The 23,090-nt window shown below is 48.0% G+C and overlaps 1 protein-coding gene across 1 annotated transcript in view; it reads left to right on the top strand.

The window, feature by feature from the left end:
- AKAP13 (A-kinase anchoring protein 13) overlaps positions 1-23,090 on the top strand; it is a 318,409-nt gene that overhangs the window by 271,874 nt on the left and 23,445 nt on the right. Inside the window, exons 19-27 of the mRNA XM_052660082.1 lie at positions 8,832-8,899; positions 11,086-11,152; positions 15,805-15,940; positions 17,315-17,427; positions 18,029-18,181; positions 18,780-19,030; positions 20,601-20,726; positions 20,843-20,960; positions 22,014-22,262. Coding sequence (XP_052516042.1) covers positions 8,832-8,899; positions 11,086-11,152; positions 15,805-15,940; positions 17,315-17,427; positions 18,029-18,181; positions 18,780-19,030; positions 20,601-20,726; positions 20,843-20,960; positions 22,014-22,262 — 1,281 coding nt within the window. The remainder of the gene's footprint in view (positions 1-8,831; positions 8,900-11,085; positions 11,153-15,804; positions 15,941-17,314; positions 17,428-18,028; positions 18,182-18,779; positions 19,031-20,600; positions 20,727-20,842; positions 20,961-22,013; positions 22,263-23,090) is intronic.

Here is a 23,090-nt window from a genome sequence, read left to right on the forward strand (position 1 = left end):
ATTCCATAAACAGAGGAGCCTACACTCTGTGGGGTCTCCAAGCATCAGACACGACTGAGCGACCAGCTGGTTGACTTTCATAGAGAACCATAGGTTTATGGTTATAGTGAGTGGATGACTCACTATGTACTTCCACAAGTAGCTCCAGAAAACTTTTCGATTTAAGTGCAGGCTGGAGAAAGTTGTCTGATGATGTCAGTATATGAAACATCTTATTACTGTCATTGATTTTTGCATACACATTATTTTCAGGTGAAAAGAGTTGAATTATTGTTAGTCTGTGTTAGAGTACAGTGACTTGGAATTGAACCTGCGTCTGGCATGCAGCTGCTTTGTCAAGAGCAGAATATCCACTCTGATGGAGGAGAATGCACCTCTTGTAACCAGGCATCATAAACCCGTTTTTGTTCCCTCCATACCTTTCCCTGTTAAATAGAAATTCTCTTTTACCGTATTTACTCCATGATGAAATAGAGCTAGGGCACCTCAGACTGTTGAAGTGCCTATACTGTGGGTAATAGTGTTTACAGGTCGCCCCCTGAAGAGGGGACCCGTGTAGCTTCTGGGAAATGTCTGTGGCCCAAGGACACTGAACCACCCACAAAGAGTCACCTGTGGGGGGCTGGTACTGATGGGGAACAACCTGACTCAAGAGATTTGAGGCTTGTAGACTGAAGTTCTCAGCCCCCGGTTTGTGTAGCAATTAAATAGCTCGATAGGACGGTGGTTTTCAGAATGGTTTTTGTGGAACTGGTGTTTTGGAAGTTCCACAGATTGTGGGATTTATATATTTTTCAAACTAATTTACAGCCTACTTAAAAACACACTCTCAAAACTGTCACCAGATTTTAACATCAACATATTAACTTTAGCTGTCAGTCTTATCTACTTTGTTTGAATTTTTCCTTCCATCTTGAATTAATTGAAGAATGTAATATGATTGCAAGGCAAGCCATTTTAAAAAAAAGAAAACTACTAACATTTGTACCTACCTGTCTGTGAAAACGAAGATACTGTACTCTGTATTAATGCATGAAAAGTGAAAGTGAAAGTCGCTCAGTTGTGTCCAGCTCTTTGCAACCAAACGGACTGTAGCCCACCAGACTCCTCTGTCCGTTGGATTTCCCAGGCAAGAATATTGGGATGAGTTGCCATTCTCTTCTCCAGGGGCTCTTTCCGACCCAGGGGTCGAACTCGGGCAGATTCTGCACCGTCTGAGCCACAGAAATAAGTACAGACATAAATTAGATGCTGAGGTAGATACGTGAACAGCAAGTATAATATCCACCTGATGGCTTATATTTTGATCCATCAGAACAGCCTCACTGTTCTCTTTCATTGCAAAAGTGAATGTTGCGATTAGAGTCCAAATATCTGTGCTAAATATGTTACATACTTGATAGCACACAATATAGCAATATTTTATTAAGGCTTTTTAAATATGGAAGATCAATAAAATAGTGGGTTGACTACTAGTTCTATGTTAACAGTGTTAATAATAGTAGGATGGAGGTTTTTTGGTCTTAATTTGTAGTTTTAATGTGGAGTCACCCAAGTTGTCTGTTTCTTCTGGAAGCAGACTGTTGCATGGAGTCCAGTGTGTCATCACAAGAGTCTTCTGTCTGGAGAATCTGTCGGGGAGGAAGTATTGTCCTGATGTCCTCTGCCAGCAGCTGTTTGACTTACGGAAGTCACTTGATCTAACTACAGATGTCTCAAGTTATCTTAGGTCTGCGTAGCACAACAAGGAAGAAGAGTTAGTGCTTTTAAGTTTAAACTGAAAGATGACAAAAAGGAACTGTTTGATAGGGCCTGGCTACCCTAGTATATACCTAGGTGCAAAAATAACATTTTCAGTTTGTATACCACCCCACCCCAGAAACTTAGGGGCTCCCAGTCTCAACTGTGGCTTTGCAATTCACTCCAGGGTTAGTGTTGAAAGAAGCTCAGCGTTCAGTGGTTGGCCCTAAGATCTGTGTGTGACAGGGTGCAGCCTGCCACTTGTAAAAAGAGGAGGCTTGAAAGCAAAGGAAACAACATGTCGTCACCTTCCCCAAGGAACAGAGGTAATGGGCTGATTCTCTGCAGCTTCCTGAAGAACAGGGCCTGCAGCTCCTGTTTGTGGGTGTGAAGCACCATTTGTGATCTTGGCAGGAAGTGGAAACGATGAGTAATTTGAGGACTCAGAATCTTTCTTCGCTTCCTTCCATTCCCTCTCATGTCCGGGATCTTCCCAGGAATCTCAGGAAACAACAGCATCCCTCCAGTTCCTTTACCTCCTAGGAAACCCTTGTGCTATTAGCAGCCCTTTCCTTGGTTTAACATAATTCTGTTTGCTGACCCTGGAGCCTCAGACCCCAGGTGGCTGCTCAGTCAGTTTTGACCCGCGGTTTAGAAAGATCAGCCACCTGGTCTATCGTGGTCGGTGTGGCGATGGCTGATGTCAGTCTTCGCCTGTCTTTCAGACATCTCTAAGTCACTTTAATACATCTTTCTGCATGCAAATATTGAGAGATCCAGCAGGCTGGAACTTTTAAAAACAAGTCAGCAACTCTTGACCTTACTGGAAGACACCTCGACCAGTCTGAAGTCATAGTCGTGGTGAAAGCTGAGTTCCTTTGGTGGACTTAGGTGGAAATGGTCAAGATCACAGATGCTAGAAATAGCTAAAGGGCAGGAGCAAAGCCTCCCTGAGGTTGGTTCCTCTGCAGTTTACTCCTGGAAAACAAACACACGGTGAAAGCAGAGTTCCCCCTTTGTCGGGAATAAGTAATTTAATTTAGGAGAAACTTGGCGAGTTTGTTCGTTTGTTTTAACTCCACCAAAACTCTACTCTTAATTTAGGATTTTGGTAACTTGAATAGAGAAAGGAGGAGAGCATCTTTCCACTTCTTCCCCCTTGCAGTTATGTAAAGCTTCTCTTGAATAAGTCAACTGTTTTCCAACCACCACAAATAATTTGGTCTCTGGAATGCCTGGTGGAGTCCTTCAGCACAAGGCATCCACTACATTCGGGTTTTCAGATCTTGCCAGTGGTTCCATTTTGTTTGCTTTAAACACATGCAAGATGATAACTGAGATTACTGTGGATTTATTTTCTGTTGTGTTAGCAGCTTCTGAGTACTTTTGTGGTAGGTTGCTTCTCTTGATTAGAAGAAAAGAAACAAGCAGACCAGCCTCAACCCAAGTAGGAAACATAAAGAGTTCAGACTGCTTGTGATGGTCTGGTTCACCTTGAGATTTTTGTCCTGAAAGGCAGCTCTCTGGACAAGCAGTTTTCTCACATTTAGAGTTCGTTGCTTAGATGGTGAAATACATATAACCGGTAAAGAAAAGAAGTGTGTTTAGGGGAAACGACGGGTGGAAGAGCCTCAGCAATAAAGCCAGTTCTTATCCAAGCAGAGCACTTTGGGTTTTGCTTTTTGTTGATTTGTTTACCAGCATTCTTACAAAAACTGCTGTTAGGTGAGCCCTCCAGCTACGGTGATGTAGCTCTCTTTTGTGGCTTTGGTCTTGTTCCGTACCACCAGCCTTGTGGTTATCACACCAGCTACTGAGAATATCTTACAAGTCATTTGCTCTATCAGTCCAGACCAGGCTGTGTCTCACAGTCCCCAGAGAATTTAAAACAGAAGTTGCAGAAATCCTTTTTGAGCATGTATTTCTAAATTTATCAGTATTTAAATGTTTTTCTGCTGTTGTTGGTGAGTGTTGACGTGATAGCAGGAAGTTGGACCTTTTTCTCCTTAAAGTTAGAAATGTGTCTCTAACCCCTAACCTTTAGAAGGATCTGAGAATTCTCCTGCATGTGGATTCTGCTGCTAGGACCAGTCTCCAGGAGGAAGGGTAGTCAAAGCTCTTCAGCACAGCCCTTCCTGGAAAAGCGCTGGACGAGCCCTTTCTTCAGAACCTGACACAACTCGGGAAGGTGAATCCTTCCTTTAACAGGCAGGCCTGGAGTATTCATGCCGTTCTCTAATTTCATTTCAGTTTGGCCTGGCCTCTCCTCTAAACTCTTCTTTAAAGCTGATTTTCTTAGGCCAGTCTCTCTAGTGGGTTGTTGGATTTCTCTGCTGAGGGTGAATGGGTGTGTGGTATATAACAGTTCACCAAAGCTCTGGTGGCAGTTTTGAAAAGGTGAGGCAAAAAATAGATGCGCACTCACAGCCCTGTGAATTTTCCTTCATATTCTTTTGTTTGATGCCTCTGTGTAGCCAGGAAAGAAACTGAAGGCTGGGCTGTTTGCTTTTTCAGAGGAGTCAATTAGGGGTCGGCTCTGTTCCCGTAAACCACGGTGCCAAGGCCTTTTTGAAGAACTTTGAAGAATGAAAGCATATTGCTTACTGCTCTTAGGAAATCTTTTTTGAAAAATAAATAAATGAAAGGCCAAATAATTATTTGATCTCCCTAACAACATGGTATAGAGTTTGTGACAGGAAGCTTGAAAGTGGTGGTAGATTGTCTTCAATTCGTGTGTTCTTGGTAATTGTCTGTTTTCCAAAACAGAGGTTTTAACCTCAAGACTTCAGCTGATGTCAGTTGGGCCAAAGTTTCTAAATCGCCCACATGCACCGCTAAATCCATTACTGTGAACTGAACAGCCGGGTAACAAGTTGAGTGGTTTTCAAGTAGGTTCTCGAGTGTGTTCAGCAGACGTGTGCAGACTGTTCATGTCTCAGGCTTGTGGCCATGTTATAAAGTATGCTGAAGCTTCAGCTGGGTTGTGGCTTTGGGGATGTGTGTCTCAGTTAACCAGAACAGTGGATTGTGTGAAAAGTTGTTTACCAGAAGCACATTTTAAAAACACTGCTTCTGCTTTCATGGTACGTCAGTTGGAGTTGTCCTTTAAATCTCAAACACTGGTCTGAGAACTTGAATATTCCTAAAGTCTGTTTAAAAGTAATTGCACCATTCCCACTATTTAATTCTCTAGAGGGTGATGAAACTATGGGTTTTGTGAATTGCCTGTTCATAATCTTTATTCCGTTTTTCTATTTGGTTCTTCGCCTTACTGTTTTATGATCAGTTTTAAACATTTTTAAGATAGAGTTGTTAGATGTGGCACTCCATTTTAATTCCATTTCGAAATCTGTGGTTTCTTTGGCCGTGATATGAATTCATTAGCTTTCCTCATATTTTTTTCACCCATGTTTCAAAGTATTATTTTGTGTAAGTAAAATGTTATGAAGAAGAGGTTCTCTCTGGACACTTAGGCAAGACTCAGAGAGAGCAAGGAAGAATGGAGTTAAAAACAATGTATGTGAAAGACAAGAAAGGGAGGAAGGGGAGCTGAGAAGCCTGTGCATGAGGACACGTTGGGTCAGCAGGACGAGGCCACAGTCTCAGGCATCTGCGGAGCAAGAAACGGAGACAGGCACGGCACAGTACGTGATGGAGGCGGGTGTGGAGTTCCAGAAGCTCCGAGGTCACTGGGAGTCTGCTTCCCTGGGAGAGTCAGAGAAGACTTCAGAGAGCTGAGTCCCGCCAACCCAGTCAGGGAAGGAAGAGTGAGCAAGGGACACAGTTGCAGGAAGGAGTTTATTCAGAGCTCAGAGGTGTGACAGAACACGGCAAGGGCTGGAAGTGCACACGCACGATGGGCTTAATCAAGCTGAGTAAGGAGTGTGGCTCAGATGGTGAGGTATCTGCCTGCAAAACGGGAGACCCAGGTTCGATCCCTGAGTTGAGACGATCCCTGGAAAGGGCATGCCCACCCACTGCAGTATTCTTACCTGGAGAACTCTGTGGACAGAGGCGCCTGGTGGGCTACAGTCCATGGGGTTGCAAAGAGTTGGACACAACTGAGCAACTAGCACTTTCACTCATCCTAAAGATGATGGGGGACCATTAAAAAAGTCACTTTCTGAGAGTCTCGGAGTCTCACTTTCTGAGAAGTAAGTGGAAAAAAGTTTTGAATATAAGTCAATAAAGACAAATTTGGTCCGGCCCACCTGTTTCCTCTTTGACCCTTTCTGGAAGGCCACTGGCTCATGGGGCTTAAAGCCTTTAATGAAAGTTCAGAGTCTAGATCTGGAATGTGAGTTTCATCGCATGATGTATAGAAGGGCACAAAGGCATTGGAGTCTCAGGAGTTATTTGGATTTCTGTTTGCGATTCTTCTCTTTTCTGGGAGCAGTATGATGATTTCTTAGTCAAAACGTATCCTTATTTCCAAATAGCAGAGAACTTGACAATTTAACAAGGGTCAGTGATTTCCAGTTCTTGAGAAAAGTATCCTCAAAAGGTTTCCTTTTTGCTGATTAGAATGAGTCACTCCCCAGGGGACTCTCTCTGCAAAGGCTTCCTTGTCCCCAGAAAGGGATATTGCTGAGAAACCCTGGCATTAATATTCAGGGATATATAACCCTTTCATAACTGCTGACCTCTGGAGCAACTTCATGACTTAACGTGGAAGTCTTCATAATCAAACAGTAGAAACTGCCAGGAGCACAGCATCTGTGCGGCTCCCTTGGAGTGTCATCCTGGAGAAGACCGTGGAAGCAAGGATGGAGTTCTGACTGAGAACCCTCCAGGTTGCTTCCTCTTGCTGATTCCTTTAATAAACCTTTCCCAGCAGAGTCTCCCCTCATGCTAACTTTGGGAAATGAACTTGAGTGCCTCTTCTAGTTGAAGGGCATCAGGAAAATGACTGGAGGTTCGATTTCTCATGGGGTGAAGCTAGAAGAGGTTACTCAACAAAAGGCTCCGTAGGCCTGAGAGTGAAAGGCCCAGAATAAAGCCTCACCCCATCCCACTTCCAAACTAGTTCCTGCTCTGGCCATCCTGTTGACCAGAATAGAGTTGCTCCTGATGGCCTCTTTCGTGGGGATCGTATCTGTCCGCCATGATTTCTCCAGTGTGAACTTGCCCCACCCAGGCCCTGAAGGATGGGTGTGTCCTAGTGACGATTCAGGTGACTAAGAAGTTGAAAACTCTTCTGCAGCATGAGCCTTGTAGAACATTTTGAAGTAATTTACTTTGAAAAATCATCTCTTTCAAGAGATGCAACATAAGGAGTCTTAGAGAAGCTCAGAGAAAGGGAACTGGGGTCTTTTCACTTTGGAGATCTGAGGCCTGAGGCCTATGGAGGGGGAACCGGCCTAGAGTCACAGTAGCTAACTCGGGGAGCCAGGACCTGAGGTGATGACGGCTGTGCCTCTAGCGTGCCTTTTAGTGTTAGAAGTGTGCATTTGACCTGGGATCAAAGCTGTGACAGGGCATTTGGCTTTTGTATAAAATAAGCTTGAAGTCTAAAACAGACAGTGAAATAGGCAGCATAAGGCAGGCACTGTCCTAGGGAGGCTTAATTAAAGTTTCAGCAGTAGATGGAGAGACCCTGCCCTGAAGGAACACTCACTCAGTGGAAGAGAAAATGTTAGTCGCTCAGTGGTGTCCGACTCTTTGTGACCCCAGGGACTGTAGCCCGCCAGGCTCCTCTGTCCGTGAGAGTCTCCAAGCAAGAATACTGGAGTGGGTTTCCATTCCCTTCTCCATGAGATCTTCCTGACCCAGAGATTGAACCTGGGTGTCCTGCATTGCAGGCAGGTTCTTTACTCAGTGGAGGAGAAAATCGTGGGATCATCCAATCCTCTGTGACTGGTGGTGTTAGGAAAGAGGCCTATGAATCTAGCAGATGTTGAGGAAGGAATGGAGAAGGCCCTGGGGTCTGGGATTCTGGCCTTTTCCACGCTCGTATCCTCAGAACCCGGGCATATAAATCAGGAGAGCATCCTGCCCTTGATTCAAGGGTGACCATTCAAGGACCTGCGGTCCTTCCTGAGTCAGAATGGAAGTGTTGCTGCAGGGCAGTGTCTGTTGATTTTCTCAGGGAGCCTTGCCCTGGGGAGGCTCTCACCGTGGGATCCCCACAGACAGATCTCTTGCTTTACTTCCCCTTCAGCCTCCTGGCCCAGCTCAGCTTATGACTTCATAGCAGCAGTACAAGCTGATGCTGGCCCTCTTGAGGCCCTGAGGGCTGGGTTTTTTCTGTCAGCAGCCCTTGTGGGTCTAGGAGTTGAGCTGAAAATCATGTCCTCAGCAGATCGTGGGCGCGGCTTCATCTTTCAGGAAGTCTCCCACTTTCTCTTGAGTCAGGGCTCCTGGAGGTGCTGAGGGGTAATTCTGATGACCTTTCCCCGGCAGCTCTTGACCCAGGGTTTTGCAAAAAACTCAGAGTGGATAGGAGTCCTAGTCAAAAGGACACGAACAGGTGGCTTTTCGGATTCGTACTCCGCCTTTGACGCAGTCGTACAGATTTCAAAGCCCCTGTGATGGGGGTGCATTTCCATATCATTTGTGGGTGTTCTTACATGTTTATGTTAATGTCTGTGTGTGTGTGTGTGTGTGTGCGTGCATGCATGCATGCTCAGTCGTGACCGACTCTTTGCAACGCCATGGACTGTAGCCCACCAGGCTCCTCTGTCCATGGGATTTCCCAGGCAAGAATACTGGAGTGGGTTACCATTTCCTCCCCCAGGAAGGAACTGTATGTACATATAGTTCCGTATCACTTGTGTGTTACTTGCAACTCAGATTCCCGTCGACAGCAGACACTTTCACTTTTAGTTTTGGTAGCCTCTCGGCTTCCTGCCCGAGAAGTGCCAGGTTTCTCATTTTTATTAATCAGAAATGGCACCTGCTCTTGTTTCTCCTCCTCCAAATGATGTCACACGCCTGCTTCCTGGAGAAGGCTGCAGTCTGTCGTCCTGGGTAGTCACACCCTGGTGTGAGCAGCTTCCCCCACGGTCCGTAGGCCGCCCTGGCAGTGAAAATCAGTGTGGCCTCTAGTCACTGTGTGTTTAATGTCACCCGGCGTTCTGCTCTCTTTTCAGATTGTGGCGCCTTGGTCCACAAAGGCTGCAGAGAAAGTCTGATCTCCTGTGCAAAGGTCAAGATGAAGGTAAGACATTTCTGCCTGAACCAATGAAATCCTGAGAGTTGGGAGACTTGGACTTAGAGTTTCTGTTTGTCTTGTCATCATTCGGTACCTCCTTTGAGATTGCAGTAACCCAAAATGCTTCATCTCTTCTTGACACACTCGGGAATTTGTGGCTTTCGGAAGATGAAATGCTTTCAGAACTTGTCCACGTTAGACACACGTTTCGCTGTGATTGTAATCTGTGTCGCCAGTACAGTGACTTTCTTCTTAACCATGTCTGCAGACCTGCTCTGCTCTTCATACTCCGGCCTTCCTCCTTGGGGACCGTGAGGGCAGCAGGCGGAAATCAGGGGCTCTGACGTGCTGACGGCGGGGAGGGCAGGGTTTTGAGCCAGCCTGCCCGGCATCCCTTTTCTCCACAGGCTCATGTAGGTCACACGACAAGGGAAGTGGATGGTGGTCCAGGCGCTGAGTATGCACGTCACATAGTAACGCCCAGTGCTCATCAGAGGCCCTTGTAGAGTGTGAGACTGGGGGCAGATGGGCGTTTAGGTGGCCCGTGTGGTTTTTCAGTGTTTCAGTCACTCATAACTGTCTTTGTTCTTGTCAGAAGAGTGCTATCCAGCTCCATCTACACGTGTGTGCTGTTTGCTTCCAGTAACCAAACACATTTATCTAGTAAAGTGGCTTCAGACTTGAGAGTCACCTCGGGGGCTTATTATAAAACGACACTGGGCCAGTGACCCCCTCCCAGAATTTCCGATTCTGGGTGGGTGGGGCCACGGAATTTACCTTTCTAATAACTTCCCAGAAGCTGCTGTGGCTGCTGGTCCGAGGACCGCACTCTGAGAAGCACTGAACTAGTGTAAAGGCGACAGGCTTCTGTGCCCTGGATCTTACTCAGCCTATGGACGTAAATTTTGTCCAAAGGCTGAACTTTTCTTTTTTTCCACAGTATTTATCACCTTCTTGAGGCTTCCCTGGTGGCTCAGACAGTAAAGAATTGGCCTACAGTGCAGTGCCAATCCCTGGGTCAGGAAGGTCCCCTGGAGAAGGGAATGGCAGCCCACTCCAGTGTTCTTCTCTGAAGAAGTCCATGGACAGAAGAGCCTGGCAGGCTATAGTCCATGGGGTCATCAAGAGTCAGACGCAACTGAGTGACTAATGCAAAATATCACCTTCTTAGGGTTTGTGTGTCTATTACATTTACTTTCTGTGATCTGTACCTTCCCCCCACTGGAATGTATGTAAGCATCAAACTTGGCAGGCAGTCTGAAGTCAGGAGCGTTTGATCCATTGGCAGCTTCTGAGCCTGCAGACAGAATCTGGGCTCTAGGTCCTTAGATGTTGGAGAGGCGGATGGAGGTGACAGCCCACTGGGCTGAGTGGCTGCCGCCTCCTCTGGACAAGATGCGCAGGCCCAGGCTGCTGTCTCCCGCCCCTCCAACGTGCCTCTCTCCTTGTCACCTGCCTGACCCCATGGGCCTTTGAATTTGTGACCTCTGGTATGAATGTCATCATTGTGACTGTGCCAAAGAAAGACAGCGATGGGGACATAGCCTACCCTGTGTAAAAGAATGTCATTGAAGAGGGGGAGTCCCACTCCAAACAGACCCTTCTCCACTAATGATCTATCTCAGACGAATTGCTTCAACCCGTTTTCTCACATGGTGTCTCTGTTCCATGCCACAAAAAAGTCTTAAAATTAGCACTTTCCCTAAGAATTATTTAACACCTTATACATAAATGCTGGTCACTGGAGAGATGGAAATGAAAAGGGCACAGATGCTGCTCGTAGGGAACCAGCGTTGTGGGGGTGATGGACCCGCAGACAATGACCATAAATAAGGAAAGAACTAGGGGGGGTTCGCACAGCATTCTGAGGGGTGCCAGTCGCTGCCTCATGGGAGAAGACAGAAGCTCACGGTGGCTCTGCCCCCGGGTTCTGACCTTGAAACAGGAGACTGCCTGGCCTGTGAAGGGAGAGGAGTGTTCCAGGCAGAGGAGACGGCTCTCGCAGAGTCGCAGGCCGGGCGGGCTCAGGCGACAGCCAGCGCGGGTGGCTGTGTCTCGGTAGGACCCCGAGGACCGTTGGCAGGAACGGGAGCAGCTGGCTTTGTGTTCCAGGCCTCTTGAGACTTGACAGAAGATAAGTTGTAAAATTCATCAAAACTTGTGAAATTCATCGACATTTCTTTCCCCTGCAGCAGCCCAAGGGGAACCTGCAGGCGCACGACACGTCCTCGCTGCCCACGGTCATCATGAGGAGCAAGTGTAAGTAGTCGGCGCCCCTCACGGCTGCGCACCGCCTCTCTGGCTCAGCACTCGCTCGCACTCCTGTCATGTCCCTTTGTTATGCTTAATCACGGTTTGAATACCTATTTTGTGGTAACTTAGAGAAGGCTGCAGTTTCGTGGACTGAAAGCTTGGCAGTCTACCATCAGACCCTCTGCAAGATCTTAGAAGAGAGCGTGTGTGTGTGTGTGTGTGTGTGTGTGTGTGTGTGTGTGTGTGTGTGTGTCTCTCTGTGTGTCTGTGTGTGTGTGTGTCTCTCTGTGTGTCTGTGTGTGTTTGTGTGTCTGTGTGTCTGTGTGTGTGTGTGTCTGTGTGTCTGTGTGTGTGTGTGTCTGTGTGTGTGTGTCTGTGTGTCTGTGTGTGTCTGTGTGTGTCTGTGTCTGTGTGTGTCTGTGTCTGTGTCTGTGTGTGTCTGTGTCTGTGTCTGTGTGTGTCTGTGTGTGTGTGTGTCTGTCTGTGTCTGTGTGTGTCTGTGTGTGTGTGTGTCTGTGTCTGTGTGTGTCTGTGTGTGTGTGTGTCTGTGTCTGTGTGTGTGTCTGTGTGTGTGTGTGTCTGTGTCTGTGTGTGTCTGTGTCTGTGTCTGTGTGTGTGTGTCTGTCTGTGTGTCTGTGTGTGTCTGTGTGTGTGTGTGTCTGTGTGTGTGTCTGTGTGTGTGTGTGTCTGTGTCTGTGTGTGTGTCTGTGTGTCTGTGTGTGTGTCTGTGTGTGTGTGTCTGTGTGTGTGTCTGTGTGTGTGTGTCTGTGTGTGTGTGTGTGTGTGTCTGTGTGTGTGTGTCTGTCTGTGTGTCTGTGTGTCTGTGTGTGTCTGTGTCTGTGTGTGTCTGTGTCTGTGTGTGTCTGTGTCTGTGTGTGTGTGTCTGTGTCTGTGTGTGTGTGTGTGTGTGTCTGTGTGTGTCTGTGTGTCTGTGTGCGCTCACCAGGCAGCACCTGAGTGTGTGTGTGTGTGCACCTGAATGTGTGTGAGTGACCTTACCAGGCAGCACCTGAGCCTCGTTTATTTAACCAAGTGACCCCCATGTTTTTTGAAGCTCCTTTTCCATGAGTCAACAGTGAAACTTGCTTTCGGTGCTCTCAACATCAAACGAGACCTTGCTTATTAAACTCCTTGACAGACTGAAATTATATAGTTTGGGGGTGTTCTTTTTTTTTTCTCTTTTTCAAGGGGCACACCGATTGAGTTCATCACACTTCGTCGCATCAGCCTGTCTTCAGTCTGGGCAAAGCTCCACTTTGGTTTTGCTGAATGTTTTCCCCTTCTCATTCTCCGTTCTCTCTCTCCTTTCCCCTCATTAGTACACACTGTGGTCTATTTAATGCAGACCTCTCTAATCTGCCGCGTCTTCAGACATATGTGTACCTCTGAAAATATCTCTTACTGTTTTGTGTGTTGAGTTTAAATTAGACAGTATGACTTACGCTTTTCCCCTCAATATGGTTTTGAGATCTGCGTGTGATATTATTTGAAAGCCATCATCTCAAATTGCTTCGTGGTATTCTTTCAGAAACATACACCACATTTTAATTGCCAGTTCCCCCAAAGACTTGAGTTGTCTCCACCCGCTGCCATAAATACCGCAGTAAATGAATACCACGTTAGTTAGCTCACAGAACCCGGTTGAGACTCGCCCCCAGGCCGTGTTTTTCAAGACCTAGTTCCTGGATCAGTTATAAGTGCCAGTTTGGGGCCCTACCCAGACGTACGACATCAGAGAGTCCAGGGTGGAGCCGGTGCTCTGTTTTAGGAGTCGCTCCAGGTGATGACAGTGTCCACACTTGAGTGTGAGAACCGCTGCCCCAGGCCCGACTGTTCTGAGCGCTTCCAGACGACTCGGAACAGCCACTCAGGCTGTGCTGCCGGCGAGGGTGTGGAGTCCTGTCAGACGAAGTCTGGTTATTACCCATCTTTGCATGTAAAGACCGTCACTCACTTTAACCAGGGGTCCGCCCACCCCAGCGCCTTTTACAAGCCTGCTCTTACTAAATTTTTTTTTTTTTGGCTCTGTGACATTTATCTCTTCTTTCAGAAATCTGCTTTCTTTCAAATCAGATAAAAAGGTCTTCCCCAAAGCTACCTGTTATATTACCTCCAGCCCCCATGTGTATTCTTACTCCCCTTTTACCCACCAAGGTAACACAGCAGTAAGAGTGCAGGTGGTGGGCTCAGATTGTATGGGTTTGAGTCCTAGCACCCCACTTAACAAATTACTAACCAGAGGCATATTAATACATCTTTCGTTACCTTAACATTATGACTTTATTGGTATCCACCTGCCTCACAAATTGCCGGCCACACGCATTAGTTTCTGCAAAAATCCTCTAGTTAATAATGTGTTAGCGGCTGCATAACCTCAGACAAATATTTATGGCTCCCCCCACACCCCACACCTCGTTTTCCTCCTCCGTGGAAGGATGTAGTGGTATCATCAGGCGGTCGTCGGGTTTAAGTGAGGTGACGCCCGTGGAGCCCTTGGTGGTGGGCTTCCCTCGGTGGGAACGTCCGCTCCCGTGGCCTTCGCGGGCGAGGATGCCGGGGCTCAGACAGTGAGCAGCTTCCTGAGCGGGGAAGGTTTCCCAGCAGTCACAGAGCTCTCTCTCACCTCCCCCCACACCCATGCTGCCCTTGATGCACGTTGCCCTTGACAGTCTGGAGGGCTCTGCTGACTTGCTTCTGCTTCTCCAGCCATCTCCCTGGTCCGCATGCCCACACCCTGCCTGCCTCCTCTGCTTGTCATCTCCGTTTCACGTTAGCGCTGCGCGAGCATTTCTCCCTTCCTTCAGACGGTCCTCCTCTTCAGAATGTCCTCTTTTCCCGTCCGCCTGTCCACGTCCTCACGTCAGGGACTTCCCCATTCAAGGACTGATGTTCCTCCATCTGATGTTTTTTAAATAATTTCGTGTATTTATCTTTGGCCGTGCTGGGTCTTTGTGGCCACGCGGGCTTTTCTGTAGTTGCGGGAGGCAGGGGCTGCTCTCCGGTGGTGGTGCACGGGCTTCTCGTTGCGGAGGCTTTTCCTGTGGAGCGCGGGCTCTCGAGCACGAGGGCTTAGCTGTCCCGCAGCACGTGGGATCTTCCCGGACCAGGGATCAAACCCCTGTCTCCTGCGGTTGGCAGGCAGGTTCTTTACCCCTGAGCCCCCAGGGAGCTGCTCCTGCATCATATTCTATCTGCTCACCAGCTCCCCTCTGAGACCCTGAGCTACTCCAGTCCCTCACACCAGAGCCTGTTCGCCTCTCTGCCTCTTGCCCTTCTTCCCTGTTGGGCGAGGCCCCCATCTCCTGGCATCCTGCATATTTCCTGCAAGCAGGGTCTGGTCATGCCGCTGTGTGGCAGGTTTCTGATGATTACATCACCTTCTTCTGAATAGAATCTGAATGGCTTTATCCATTTTATTAAGTCAAGCACATCCTGTAATACAGTGAAGCTGTAACAGCTGCCCCAGTCATTTCCTTCAGCTCCTGACGCTCCTAGGGCTGGACGGATAATGCTGCTCGCGTCTGGGACAGGAGCTTCGTTACCACGGAAAAATCATCTGTTGCCCAGATGTCAGTGTGACTCCCTGACCCGAAATCAGAGCCCCAGTGTCCTCTTTGGGCGTGTGCAGTGGCCGTGAACTTGGGCAAGCTCCGGGAGATGGAGAGGGACAGGGAGGCCTGGCATGCTGCAGCCCATGGGGTCACAAAGCGTCAGACACGACTGAGTGGCTGAACAGCATGAGAAGTAGTTATGAGGACAGCTTAGCTGGGTGACATCAAACACAGATTGCGTTTCCCTCCCCTGTAAATTAGAGGAATTGGTCAAAATCTGTGTTCTCAGACATTGCACAGAAGAAACTCTTGGGTAGCTGGTAAAAAACATCTTAGACTCCTAGGTCCCACTCACACAGGACAGACAGGGCTGGGAATTTGCATAACTATAAAGCCCCTCACAGGAAAAACACTGGCCTAGGTCATCTCTGAGGCTGCTTGTGTCCTTAAGATTCTTTCAGTCTCCTTTTCTCTTTGAATTAGTTTAAAGTTTTAAACACATGGTGCTTTCACGTGATTCTTTATCCTTATTGCCTCATTTCCATCACACTCCACAGGTAACTCCATTTCTTATGTTTATCTTCTCCAAGTTTTTTTCTTAAAATGAAAGCAGACACCAATTTGGATTAAACATAGACATGGTCTGTGGCGCACTCTATTCTGCACTTCGATTTTCTCTTCCCCCGTAATATATTGTCGTGCACTTTTGTGTCAGTTCGGGCAGGGTGTCCTCATTTTTATTGTAAAGCTTCACAGTATCCACCAGTAGGCTATACCGTGATTTATTAACCGACCTTATTTTGGTAACCCCCTTTGCTTTTACTGAACTTTGCACTGAATACCTTTGGTCGTATGTCATTGCAAGTGTAAACAAGTAAATCTTGTGGCATGAAGATGTCCTGAAGGAAACCACTGGATCAGTAGGTACAGGCATTCACAGTTTCAGTAACTGTCGCCACGCTGACCTCCGTAGAGTTTTTGTCTCCAGTTAGCACTCCCAGGGTGGATCTCTTTCAAAGCGGTCTGTTCCTGTTTGATACTCGTCAGGCGGGTCCGTGCTGGAGGGCCCGAGTCACTGACACTTTGGCGGTGTCCTCTCCCGTGCAGCCTCCCAGCCCAAGGAACGCCCTCGGTCTGCTGTCCTTCTGGCCGATGAGACCGCTGCCGCCCCCATGTTTACCAACAGACGGTCCCAGCAGAGCGTCATGCTTTCCAAAAGCGTCTCCATTCAGAACATCGCTGGGTAAGTGGGGGTGTGGAGACAGCACAGGTGACATCTAGGCGATGAGAGCACCATAATTTATACGATTTGACAAAAAGATGCTCCTGGGAAGAGCATGTGACCTAACGAGTCGGTGCATAGCTGAGACAAGCAGGGTGAGGGTTACATTTGATGCAGCCACTCTATAACAAGGATCCCCGTTGAACACCATCTCAAGTAAGGTTTTGTCCATGATCAGTCCTGCCTTTAAAGAACCTGCCTTCTAAGAGGATGGTTTTTTAGATCAAAATAAGAAGTGGCAATGGGTGGGGGGGGGGGGGGGAGGGATTTAATGCTGAATGTTGGCCTGCAACCACTTACATTTTCAGATGTCACATTTTCCTATTGGTCAGATGAACCTGGGAGGAGAGGGTAGTTGTGTTTTATCTTTTTTTTTTTTTTTTTAATTTTATTTTCCATCCTTGCATCTTGCCTCTTCAGTCATGAGTGTGTAATGGGCCGAGGACGGCAGTAGGCTCCCAGCCCCTCCTCTGCCCTGAGCTCCTATGTTGTCCCTGTGGAAGCTGCCGTGGCCCCTGGCTGTGGAGGCTCCGGCTGTGTGTGGTTAGTACAGGGCTGATTGTGATGTGGCTGGCTGTTCGGGGTCAGGTGCCTGCCTTTCTACCAAGTAAAGAAGTCACCTCAAATATAGGGCTCAAAGCGTCCCTGGCAGCTCTCCTCACTCAGGCTGGAGGAAAATTCCCAGCTGAAGGATGCAAATCTCCTTTTGTCTGTGTTTCCTAACCTCTGTGCTGGATAGTGCTTCCTCCTCCTTAAGGAAAAAAAAATCCAGGTATTTTTATATCATTCTGTCTCGGTGGCGTGATTATCTTCTTTTCAGAGTTGTTAAGTTCCTCTCAATTGGTTTATATTATGACTTTTAAAAGTTGGCCTTTAAATAAAATTTAGTTTTAAGTGACTCTGGCTTACCTCTGTGCCATACCACAAACATAAACCAGGTGCCTGATGTGCTCGCTGGGATCGAGAAAAGTCCGAAGAATATGGTTTAGCATTGAGTGCTGGATCTGTAGGTGTTTAGGGAACACAAGGAAAAGGTGTTGTGGTTAGACGCGAGTTTCAAACAGAGAAATTTCATTTATAATGTGTACGCAGTTTGAAAGAAGAGCATTCTTCTTGTTACTTATGGTTTAAAAAATAAAACTGCAAGGTTCAAAACGTTCATGGTTGCAGCTGTATTTCAAAGCCTCTGACCTCCTTCATAGTTCATGTTGCACGTTGCCAGGTACCTGACATAAGTAATTTGCCTTCCACGTTGTCATTTCGTAGTTTTTCAGAGCTTCACAAACCATGGCTTCTCAGAATACACCTTACATATGTGTTTCCTTCTGTCCCTAGAGTTGGCAACGATGAGAACATAGCGAACACCTGGAAGTTCCTGTCCCACTCAACAGACTCACTGAATAAAATCAGCAAGGTCAACGAGTCCACAGAGTCCCTTACTGATGAGGGTAAGCGGAGGCCACAGCCTGTGTGGTGGGTGTCTGCAGAGACTGTGCCGTTAGCTGGAATACAGGCACTGACGGAGTAGTGGTGCCTGCTCTCCTGGCTCCTGTGATGTGTCTCTGGACTGCCTGTGCAGCATCAGGTGCTTTATAGCGAGCTGGCGAACCTGCTTATCCAGTTGTTGGGCACTCGTCCACTGAAGGACGTCATTGAGTGATGTGGTCTGCCTCGGCCGCAGACACTGCTTCTTGCCCTAGCCTTGCGTACACATTCAGTTCACAGCTGTAAACCTACTCTCTTAAACAAGGAAAGTCACCAGGGCCCTTCTAGCTCTTGCTTCACATAGGAATCATGTCTTAATCACCTTAATTTAGGTGACTTTTTCACCCTTAACCAAAGTTGAATATAGTGTACGTCACTCTTGAACAGAAAATGCTCCTTTCTAATAGAATATATATATATATACTGTGAATATCACTGTCTTAGTGCAGAGTGCATAGTCGCATGAAGTTATCACCCCAAAGAATGTCCAGCAGAGGCTTTTTAGAGGTCACTGATGCAGGACTCTGACGCCAATTTTTTTCTTTTTTCTTTTTTTTTTTTGAGGAGTAGGTACAGACATGAATGAAGGACAGCTAATGGGAGATTTTGAGACTGAGTCCAAACAGCTGGAAGCAGAGTCTTGGAGTCAGATCGTGGACAGCAAGTTTCTGAAACAGCACAAGAAAGATGTCGTCAAGCGGCAAGAAGTGATTTACGGTGAGACTCCTCATCTGCTCTGCTGAGATCCGATTCACATTGTCTGGTGGGTGGTTTATTGCACTTTGGCAAGTCAGTTTTCAAGTATGTATTATAGCCATCTCCAAGATTTTCTTTAAAAGGTTTGAGGTATAGAGACATGCTCTTATTTCTGACCTTCCCTCTCTGTAAAATGATCTGCTTGAATTTTATTGAACATTTTATTGAGTATGAGTGCTTATTCATGCAGTATTCTTAGAGATCCCCTGTGACAGCACAGTTTAATTCCTCAGCTGCAGCATAAACTAGACTAAATACAAGTCCTTTCTGGGAAATGGGAGCACAGTCAGTTACGGAAGGTCCTGAATCCCAGTGAAGATAACTTTGGAAACCACCATTTGAGAGGGATGGAGTCCAGTTTGCCTGTCAGAAAGTAGTGTGAGAGGTCCCGTGAAAAACAGGAACAGGATGAAAACTCTTTAGGGAAAAGGCAGCTCTTGACCAGCCTTAAAGTTTAAGTTGGGCTGTAAGCAGCCTTTAGACAGGCCCGGGCTCTCAGGAGCAGGGAAATCGGCGAGGGGGGGCATCCCTGACAGTCCAGCCCTGTCGCGCCCCCCAGAGCTGATGCAGACGGAGTTCCACCACCTCCGCACCCTCAAGATCATGAGCGACGTCTACAGCCGGGGCATGATGGCCGACCTGCTCTTCGAGCAGCAGATGGTGGAGAAGCTCTTCCCCTGCTTGGACGAGCTCATCAGCATCCACAGCCAGTTCTTCCAGCGGATCCTCGAGCGGAAGAAGGACTCCCTGGTGGATAAAAGCGAGAAGAACTTTCTCATCAAGAGGATCGGAGACGTGCTTGTGCAGCAGGTGAGCAGGAGCAGGGCCCCGGGGACTTCACACACACACAGACAGACGCACACACAGCAGGCCCTGGGCACTTCTCTGTCATACACACGCACGCACACAGACACACACGGGGACTGGCAGCCGTGTGTTCTCGTCCCGGAACTGCCTGTGATCTCTGTGAGCTTGGGCGGGTGGTTCCATGTCTCCAGGCCTCAGTTTTCCCTTTTTGAAATTGAGGGCAGTAGGTTTTCTCTTCTAACGCTATTTCAAAATTTAAAAGCCATGTGTATACAAAGTGCCCAGCGTACATGCTAGGTATGCAGTAAAAGTCGGGTTTCCTTGCCTTTGGAGGCTGTTTGCTTTGTGATCACTTAAAACGTCTCTGCTTTCAGCTTCTCTGGTGGTCAGGGGGAAAGGAAAGGCTCCGCTGAAGCTTTGGGGTGAGGATCAAGCCTTACTGACTCCAGAGGCTTAGTCCAGCAGGAATGGCTGCTAGCGTGTGTTGTAGGGACCACTTACAGAAACTCAGCAGCTGCCCCGCAGTGAGCATAGCTTCAGATGAGGTAGCGCACATGGGAATGATAGAAGGGCCACGCAGAACTGTTGGGACTGCTGCCCTGAGCTAAGCAGGATAAACAGCCCTAGGTAACTTACCATGGCTGTTTCCGACGGCTTTCTGACTTACCAAGGAGACATTCTTAAGCCTGCTTCCTCATGAAAGACTTCTAGTGAGTCCCTTTGTTTTATTGCTATTTTTATGACAAATGGGAGTTAGAACACGTTTTGCACAGTACATGGATACTTCTGTGTTTATTATTTTTTAAATATCCATATCAGCTTTATTGAACTATAATTCATAAGCCGTGTGATCCACCCGTGTAAAACTTGCTGTTCAGTGGTGTTTAGTATATCCATGGATTTGAGCAGCCGTCACCAGGGCCAGTTGTAGAACGTTTTTATCATCAGCACCCGCCCCAGCTTCCCCGACTTCCCCCGCCGTAGGCAACCACTGATGTACTTTCTGTCTGTATTTGCCTGTTCTGGACATTGTATATAAATGAATAAAACAGTATGTTGTCCTTAGTGATTGGACTTTTCATATGTGAGTACCACATTTTATCCGTTTATCCTTTGATAGACACTAGGATTAGTTCCCCTTGGTTGGGGGCTGTTGTGAGCAATGCTGCTGTGAACATTCATGTGCCTGTTCTTGTGTGAACATGTTTTTATGGCCAGGAGTGGAACTGCTGGGTCATATGGTAACTCTGCATTTAACTTCTCGAGGAACTGCCTGTCTTCCAAACCTCCTGCACCATTTCAGTCTTCTGGGGGAAGTTATGAGGAAGATCCCCTGGAGAAGGAAATGGCAACCCACTCCAGTATCCTTGCCTGGAGAATCCCATGGACAGAGGAGCCTGGCGGGCTGCAGTCTGTGGGGTCGCACAGAGTCAGACAGGACTGAGCCCCCGAGCCTGAGCGCAGTGAGGAAGCCCTCCTGAGTCACGCAAGTAGCGTGGGCCCTTGGCACATGGCGGTAACACGGGTTTAGCGCCCCGAGTGACAGCGTAACTTTGCTTGCTCTCCTCCGCAGTTCTCGGGGGAGAATGCCGAACGCTTAAAGAAGACGTACGGCAAGTTTTGTGGGCAGCACAACCAGTCTGTGAACTACTTCAAAGACCTCCACACCAAAGACAAGCGCTTTCAGGCCTTCGTGAAGGTAGTGGCGTGAAATGTGGAATTGCCCACCGTTGCCCAGAGCCTGGCGTCCCCGTGAGGTTTAGCCCGAGCCTTCCCCTCTGGGTTGTTCCTGACATTTGGTCCCCTCCCTTGCAGAAGAAGATGAGCAGTTCGGTCGTCCGGAGGCTGGGAATCCCCGAGTGCATATTGCTTGTAACCCAGCGGATCACCAAATACCCAGTTTTGTTCCAGAGGATACTGCAGTGTACCAAAGGTGAGTCTCTCTCTCGAATCAATCTTAGTTGCCAGTGGCCTGTTCCCTGTCTGTCCAGCAGAGGCCCCGTTGAAGGACTCTTCCACATCCAGGAGGACTAAAAGAGAAGCCTGTGTTTTCTCTTAAAAATGGTTTTCTTGAGTGCAAACATGAAATGTGACGTCACCAGACTTAGAGTGAATGTGAGCGAGAAGGGAAGGAACCACTGGGTGACCCCAGCCAAGTGTTCAGTGGCCTGCAGAGCTGGTCACTTGTCTCTCGGCTGGGAGAGGACACTCCCGCCTCCCCTGCAAGTGCAGGGATCGCTACTGTTTCTCAGTGAATCAGTCCCTGCTTATTTTCTCTCTGCTGATCCTGCTCCACCACAGTTACATTAAGGATTAGGTAAAACAAAGACACAGATTAAGAAACTAGAGGCTCCTCTCCCTGCCTAAAGATGTTGGATTCCTTCCACTTTAGGAGGGAGCTTCTAGGATTTCCCTGGTGGTCCAGTGGCTAAGACTCCTCCCTCCCAGTGTACGGGGCCCAGGTTTGATCCCTGGTCAGAGAGCTAGATCCCACGTGCGCCAACTACAGGTCCCATGTACTGCAGCTAAGACCTGGTGTGGCCAAGTAAGTATCTGTACAGCTATATATGTATATATGGGGCTTCCCTGGTGGCTCAGATGCTAAAGAGTCCACCTGCAATGCAAGAGACCTGGGTTCGACCCATGGATGAGGAAGATCCCCTGGAGAAGGGCATGGCAACCCACTCCAGTGTCCTTGCCTGGAGAATCCCCATGGACCGTGGGGTCGCAGAGAGTCGGACAGGGCTGAGCGACTAAGCACAGCACACATGTGTATATAGAGAACGTAGCTCGTGAGTGCGCGTCATCTGTCCCACTGAAATGTCTAACCTTATTTAGAGTTAAATTCTGACTGAGCCAGAGGTCAGGGCGTGACCGCAGCGTGTCGGCCTCACTCTGCCCGCAGAGCACGGACAATGCCGTGGGGCACGGAGGCAGGGCATCCCCCTCCTGCCCGGTAGGGACCGAGCTCTCCTCTCCTCCTCAGACAACGAGGTGGAGCAGCAGGACCTGACGCAGTCCCTGGGCCTGGTGAAGGACGTGATCAGCGCCGTGGACAGCAAGGTGGCAAGTTACGAGAAGAAGGTCCGTCTGAACGAGATCTACACGAAGACCGACAGCAAGTCGATCATGAGGATGAAGAGCGGTCAGATGTTTGCCAAGGAGGACCTGAAGCGGAAGAAGCTGGTGCGAGACGGGAGCGTGTTTCTGAAGAGCGCAACCGGGAGGTTGAAAGGTGAGGCCCGCTCATGTCTGAGGCTCCACGCGCTCCAGGGGCGAGCAGGCAGGATGCAGGTGTCCCCAGACCACTTCCGGGCACCCTCGTCCGGACGTTCCCCAGGAGCAGCCGTCATTCAGTCCTTAGTCTTGTATCAGAAAGGCCTGGGCTGAGCTGGCTCACAAACCACGCCGAGTACAGTAAGGCAGCAAGGACCTGGTGCAGTCAGGGGCATGAGAAGATTTTTAAAAAGCAAAGAGTCAGCTTCATACTCAGATGCGAGCTCCTAAGGCAGATGTAATCCCCCATGAGAGACGGCAGCAAATTTGGGGTCGGGGTTTCTGGCAAAACCACTGCCAGGAGGGAAGCACCATCAGCTGCCCCATTCATAGGTTCTCTGAGATTAAAAATACTTCATCGATTGTTCTGAAGAAATGTTAGAGGAATTCTTAGTTCCTGAGACCTTAGAGAAACATTTAACTCACAACTCGACTTATTATTAAACTTTGTTGTTCATATCTTTTATTTTTCTCTAAGAAAAAGGGATCATGAAAGATACTCATTTCCTGTTTAATCTTAGTTTTTTTGGTTTTTTTTGATGATCAGCCCCATCAAGTTAAGGAAGTTAGGAGGTCTGTTCATTCATCTGTGCATCTGGTCTGTTGGGTTTTTTGTTTGGTTTTTTTAATAATTTTCCTCATCAAACCCGTATCCTCTGGGTCTATCTCATAACTCTTAACCTCACTAGTAGCCTTGAGTACCCCCAGCATGCCTCCCTGCCCTCAGTGAGCTGAGCACACAAGGCCGCCCCACTGGCAAAAAACTCAGGGGAGTGAACCAGCCACG

The sequence above is a fragment of the Budorcas taxicolor genome, chromosome 21, assembly GCF_023091745.1.
Source record: "Budorcas taxicolor isolate Tak-1 chromosome 21, Takin1.1, whole genome shotgun sequence".
NCBI lineage: Eukaryota > Metazoa > Chordata > Mammalia > Artiodactyla > Bovidae > Budorcas > Budorcas taxicolor.